This window comes from Phalacrocorax aristotelis, chromosome 20 (assembly GCF_949628215.1).
Source record: "Phalacrocorax aristotelis chromosome 20, bGulAri2.1, whole genome shotgun sequence".
In the NCBI taxonomy this organism is placed as follows: domain Eukaryota; kingdom Metazoa; phylum Chordata; class Aves; order Suliformes; family Phalacrocoracidae; genus Phalacrocorax; species Phalacrocorax aristotelis.
In genome coordinates, this window is record NC_134295.1 from 822209 (window position 1) to 828548 (window position 6340).

Consider the following 6340-nt stretch of genomic DNA (forward strand, 5'->3'; position numbering starts at 1 on the left):
GCGACGGCCTCTGCTGTGTTCTCCAGTCCACTCTTAGCAGTTTGTAAGGGTCAGCTGGCTTTTTGGTGATACAGAAGAGTTCATGTATCCTCGCAAGAGCTCACCAACCCCCCATGCTGTCAGAGGCTTCACTGTTTGAGCTACACATTGCACACAGAGATACCTCTGTTCACTCAGGTTTGAACCCGGCCCCTGCCACCCTCATTTGCAGAGATCAACAGATATCTTCTGTTACACCTGGGGAAAATAATTCCCTAGCCACCTTCCCCTTTCACTTATTTTATAAACCTCTGTTACCCAGCCTTCTCCTTCCGGACTGAAGGGTCCCAGTCTATTCTGTGGCTTCTTTTGAGAAACATTACTCTGCCTCAGTTGTTTCCTCTTTCTCTACAGTTTCTCTAGTTCTACATTATCATTTTTCTGATAAACAGACCAGAATTTCGGACAATTTGCTAGCACAGGATGCAGCTGAACTGTGTGTTGATACTGCAGGGCATTAACTGTTTGATTCTGCTTTCTATTCCTCTCCTAATTATTTCTAACCTTCCGCTTGCTTGTTGGCTCCTCCTGAACAGCAAGCTGAGATTTTTCATCGGAATATTCATTGTAACACTAAGATCTTCCTGAGTGGCTGTAGCTGATTTAGAGCCCAGCACTGTGTGTGCAGTCAGGAGAGATCAACCCTACATATATAATTTCATATTTACCAGTTATTGCTCATCTTATTGTCCAGTCACTCACTATTAGCATATCCTTCACCAGCTCTCTGCACTGGACTTTCATCTTTGCTACCCTGAATCACCAAGGATTATCAGCAAACTTCATCTCCTTGAAAGCAGATGTGGTCAAAGACAGGGATGTAGAGAAATGCCTTGTGTTTCTGGACTTTCACACTCACATGCTCCCAGAGGTTGCCTCAAGACCCGGTCTTCACAAGAATAGCTAAAAGTCTATCTGGAGTATAACAGAGGATCCAGCCCAGGTGAGGGGGCAGGGTGGCCGTGTCCCAGCCATCGCGTCTGGACTGGGCAGTGGGGTGGGAGACCCTCCCTTCTTCCCCAACACCGAGAGCAGACTGCCAGTATCTCAGAGGAGAGGGGCTTCCCAGCAGTTGTCTGCAAACACAAACACTCCACGTGAGGAGTTTGCTTATGTCCTCAAAGCCACCAAACCGATTGGCACTGTCACTCAGCAACCATGTGCAGTGCTCTGCGGTGGCTGTCAGCCCCCTGCAGACACCAGTGCTTGGAGCACCACCCTGCTGCCCTCCTGCCTGCTGCTGGATGGAGAGGTCCGCATCAGCCAGGTGGTAAAAGCTGAGCTCAGCCCTGTTATATTTTTGGTGGTCTTGGATGGCTTCAAGAAACCCGTCTGCAGACCCAGGTAGCTGTGTTGCCCCATGATGCCCCCGCGTGGTGCCAGAAACCCTGCCAGGGGCCCTGGGCAGACAGGCTGTGCTGTAAAGCTGGGTGGAGACCGAGAACTAGAGCTGTCCGAGCTGCAGCTCCGACTGCTGTGGCAGGTCCCGTGTGCCTAATGCAAAGCGTACAAATCAGGCACCACAAAGAGGGGTGGTCCAAACTGCACCTGAACCAAGAAGGCATTAGAAAGGAGGTGATGACTGGACTCATCCAGTCTAACGTAGCCAGAAGCAACGGGCCTGTAGCAGAAATCATAAGTGTTTTTGGCCTGGGTTATCCAGGAAATCATAGATGCTGACCACAAGTAACAGTATCTTTTGGGGAAATGAAGAGGTAACACACTTGAGCAGTTCATTCCTGCTCTGAAGTTTGCTTTTATATGAAAGCTGACATTGACATAATCTCAACTGAGCCTGCTAGGACAGGCTCCCATGAAAATCCTGACTGGGACCCCACGGTCACTCCACATCTCTGGTAATATCAGGTCCCCTGCTCCGACTCAAATCAACAGCCCCTTTCCCAGTGCACTGCACAGCCCTCCAAGAGGATGTACACACACCTTCCTCTGCCCACTTCACATCAAATGCTTCTTACAGACAAATGTTCTTGTGCCTGGGAAGCCTCTGCAGAAATTGCTAAGTTTGACAAACCTGCATCTGTGGGCTGGACGTAGCTCCCTGCTTGTAGCTGGGATGCTGTAGGCCACAATGGTGTGTCACACAGCCTGCACCCCCCACAACCACAACTGACAGCCTAGAACGTGGCTGTTTATTTTGGGGTTCAGCTACTTTTACTCTGAGGAATAAATCCAGTTTGCTAATTTGCTGCTTACCTACAACCTGCTGACCGAGCCATCTCCCTCTGCTATTCTGCAGGTGCACAGAGAAAGCAAAGCTCTTCCAGGTCTCAAACAGCCCATCACCACAGAGCTGGCAGCCCAAGCAGGGCCCTCCCACCTGCAACACAAGCCCCTACTTTTACTTTACAAGCCATTTACTTTTTTGAGCAGGTCTCCAGATCACACAGGCACAACCACCAAAAGGACAGGACTTGAACAATTGCTCTTGAATTGTGCAAGGAACAAGGCCAGGGACCCTGACAGGCAGGCCAAAGCGTGGTCAGAATGATCCAGCCACTCCAATACCAGCACCCAACAGCCCCATTGCTACAGGGCAGGAAAGGGACACATGGCAATATTCCTGAACTCTGCAGAAAGACTGGCTGGGAACCCTTTGAAAAGAAAAACGTAAGCTCTGGAAGAGCAGATCAAAGGCTGTCTTAATTTTTAGGGCCTATGTGGTATAGAAAACTGCAGCAGAAAGCTCCTAGCAGAGCTGCAACCCCGCTGTCAGAGCTGCACTTGGTCTGAAGGAAGCGTAAGGAGTCGCCACCCGCTTGCCTGAGCGCTTCGGTTCAGCCAGCAGCAGCGCTGCAAGAACCAGCAGCCCCTCTGCAAAGGGCAGCATCATCCGCGTGAGGAATTTGCCCTCAGTACAGAGAAGGAGCCTTTCATCCTCCCAAACACACTTTGAGGATTGTCTTAGTCCAAGCATTAAACTAGAAACACAACCCTTGCATCGGCGGCGTCAGGTGGGGGGGGCACCAGCGACTGGGCGCGCACCCACCGACGGGAGCGGAGGCGGCGCTTCTCCCCAGCGCCCGACACCGCGCTGCACCCGTGCCAGAGATGAGCACCGAACACAGGCACACTGGGGATAGTTCAGCTTTTATTTGCAAATTCGCCTGTACATTCTCACTCGGTTGTTGAGTGACAGCTGCCGGGAGCTGTCAGCAGCAGGGGGCAGCAGCAACTAGGAGTGAACGGGAACTTTCCACATCGCCTGGAAACAAGAGACAACAGAAGAAACAAAACCCCGCTCGCTTTTGCATTTAACCTTTTTCTGAGAACGGGGATCAGAAATCGAGTTATCTTTATCACACTGAGAAAGGTGTTCGATTTACAGTCCTATGCGTTCAGCATAAAGATCTCGGGTTGAAGGGACTATCTGCAGAGCAGCCTGAAAACTATCCCGGGCTCGCTTTATTTTTTTTTAAGCCAGCCTCTTAAAGCTGCAGTACACTCCATGCATCCTTCCCAGCAGTCCCAAAGCCAAATAACAAAAGAAGCCCTTGCAAATAAATAATCATAGGAAAATAAATAAGACTAGATCTGGAATATACAGTTACATGGTCTTTATTTGGTTTCAGAGTGGAAAAAAGTGGAGCTAGACTGCAGCTTTAAGCCTTATGCCTGAATCAACCTCTAACACTTTGTAAATTTTACAGATGATTAGCTGTACAGGTTGGAGATCTGAAGTTCCACGGAGATGAACATTTAGGCACATACGCACACCCTTCCCCAAGGCTTACTTTATTTTGCTCAACCAGCTTAAAAAAAAGAAAGCCTGCTGGGGGGGGAAGCGCCCCCTTCCCGAGCTGAACAGACAAGACCGAAGACCTATTTACTGTCACAGTAAAAAGTCCCAACAAATATCTAACCCCACCCATGTTTGCAAAGGGAAACTGATTCAAACCATGCACCAGAAAGACAATCCTCTCGGGGGGATCCTTTAACTTCGCTGGCACCACAGAATCCTTGAGGAAATCCAGCTACCGGCAGGGCTGCCAGCTGCCGCCCGCTTCCTGCGCTCAAAGCCTGGTTGTGGAAAGTCGTAAGTCTATTATTTCTACTTAAGCCAGAAATCCTGTTAATGCCATTTAGAGGCAGCTCTACAGCAAGAGCTCTTGATCTGCTCCCTGTTTGGGGTGCACACCCCCTCCCCAGGGACTCCCGAATGAAAAACCACACAGAAGAGAAAAGCAATCTATTGCAACCCAGTGTCCGATGATTGTCTCTTTGGGGAGGTCAGGAATCCAGGACAAGGCAAGGCAGGGGAAGAGAGGAGGATGGCAGGTGGAGGAGGAAGTTAGAAACAAACTCAGAGCTACCAGGACACAAGGAGGAGCTCGAAGCCCCTCAACAGCTGATGGCACTGGGCTGCTGTTTGTTCACAAAGTCTGAAATGAAGTCAAATTCGTTCTGTCCCAAGAATAGCTCTGGCAGCTCCTGAATCCGGTCCAACCCCAGTTCCAGGACAAGGGATGTCAAGACCTCCTCATCTATGAGATCCGTGTCCATAACGTTCAAGGTGAGCGCCGGTGAGGGCATGTGCTGCATGCCGGGGTGCTGGCTTGGCCCCACTCTGTACTGCTGGGCACCGGCTCCCATGGGCCCGTTGCTCATACCCAGCGGGTGACCCTGGTACTGGGTGTTGAGTTTTTGTAGGTGCATGCTGGCCATCAGCTGCTGGGTGCCCACCGGCCCCACGTACTGCTGCTGCTGACTCGGGCCACCGAACATCATCGCGTTCTGCATCTGGTGGTGGCCCATCTGTCCGCTGAGGTTGGGTCTCGGCCTCATCGCGCCGTCCATGGCGGCCCCTCCGTAGGGCATCATCTGCCCGGCGGCGGGCAGCGTCCTCAGCACATGCTGCCCGTGCTGCGGGGGTCCCTGCAGCCCGCTCACCCCCATGCGGTAGCTCTGCAGCCCGCTGCCGCCGTGGCTCATGGACATCATCATGTGCTCAGCCATGGCTCCGGCCCCTGCGAGGCGACACACGGCTCAGGGCGAGGCTCCCGGGCACAGCGCCGCTCCCCGCTCCCGCCCGGGGATCCCGGGGCACCCCGCTCCGCCCGGGGAGGAGGGCACCGCGCTGCAGCCGCCCAGGGAGCCGAGCTGCCGCCGCCGGACAAAGCTCGGCGCGTCCCGCACCGATCCGAAGCCACGCACCGATCCGGGGTCCGGCGAGTCCGCGGTGCCTGCGCTGGGCAGGACCAGCCGTCTGCAGGGCCCTGCGCCGCCGCCGGTTATAGGGGTGCGGGCAGGGGCGGGCAGGGGCGGGACCGGGACCGGCCTCCCGCCGCCATTGGAGCGCGGGCCGGCGCGGACCGGCCCCCGGCGGGGCGGGCGGCGGGGCAGGGGCCGGCCGCTTCCCCGGCTGCCTCGAGCCTCTGCTCGGCTCAGCTGGGCCCGGCTCAGCCCGTCTCGGCTGTTAGCGGGGCTCTCCGAGCCGTGCTCACGACGCAGCCCCTGCTCGGGAGACGGCCCAGCTTAGGGGGACTGGCGCCCTGCAGCACGTAGGGTTCCGATGCTGGCAAACCCCCACTGTCAGGGCTTCGGGATCGCCCTCCGCTTGGATCCGACATACAGACACCTCGGGCAGGTGGGGAGGAGAGGAAGAGATGGTGTCCAGGGCCCCTAGCCCAGCACCCACGGTCTGAATTTTGGGGTTGTCCTGTGCAGGGAAAAGAGCTGGACTCGATGATCCTTGTGGGTCCTTTCCAGCTCAGCACATTCTGTGATTCTGCCCCCAGTTTCCTGCCAATACCCTGCTGGGGGCCAGGAGCCCCCAAGGCACGCTGTGTTCCTGGACAGGATGCCAAGGCCCAGCCATGCTGCCTGGTGGTCCCAGCCCTGCAGACAGTGTGTACACTCTCCTGTTTTCCCACATCAGCATCAAGGGGCATGGAGGTGGTGGGGATCAAGGGACAGCATCCCCCAGCGTGCTGGGCTGAGGATCGCTCGTGTGGTGTGGGCACCGCAGCTCCTCCAGGGATACCTGGCTGCAGGAAACTTGGGTCACCCTTGTTCAATACCCTACTCAGTGCCTTGGGGTAAGGACTGGGCCTGGGGTGACTGGGGAGCCTCAGGCAGGTCATTTCTGCTCCCAGCCCATGCATACGAGGAATGGTGGTGTGTTCATTTGAAGCATTCATTTTGAGCTGTATTTGCTCTCATTATGTTCTCTTCCTGATCAGGGACCCCGCCTGCCTCTGATACTGCAAATGGCACAAGATTAGCTGTCTAGAGAGAGCCATCCCTGCAGTGCCTTCCTCTCCCTCGGCATAGCTGTGCCCAA

The 6340-nt window shown here is 54.7% G+C and overlaps 1 protein-coding gene across 1 annotated transcript; it reads right to left on the minus strand.

Moving 5' to 3' along the window:
• Window positions 1–3128: 3128 nt before the first annotated feature.
• LOC142066779 (cbp/p300-interacting transactivator 3) lies at window positions 3129–5272 on the minus strand. The gene has a single exon (XM_075114733.1). It carries the CDS (start codon window positions 5011–5013, stop codon window positions 4399–4401), a length of 615 nt encoding a protein of 204 aa, XP_074970834.1. The 5' UTR covers window positions 5014–5272; the 3' UTR covers window positions 3129–4398.
• Between the last annotated feature and the right edge of the window lie 1068 nt (window positions 5273–6340).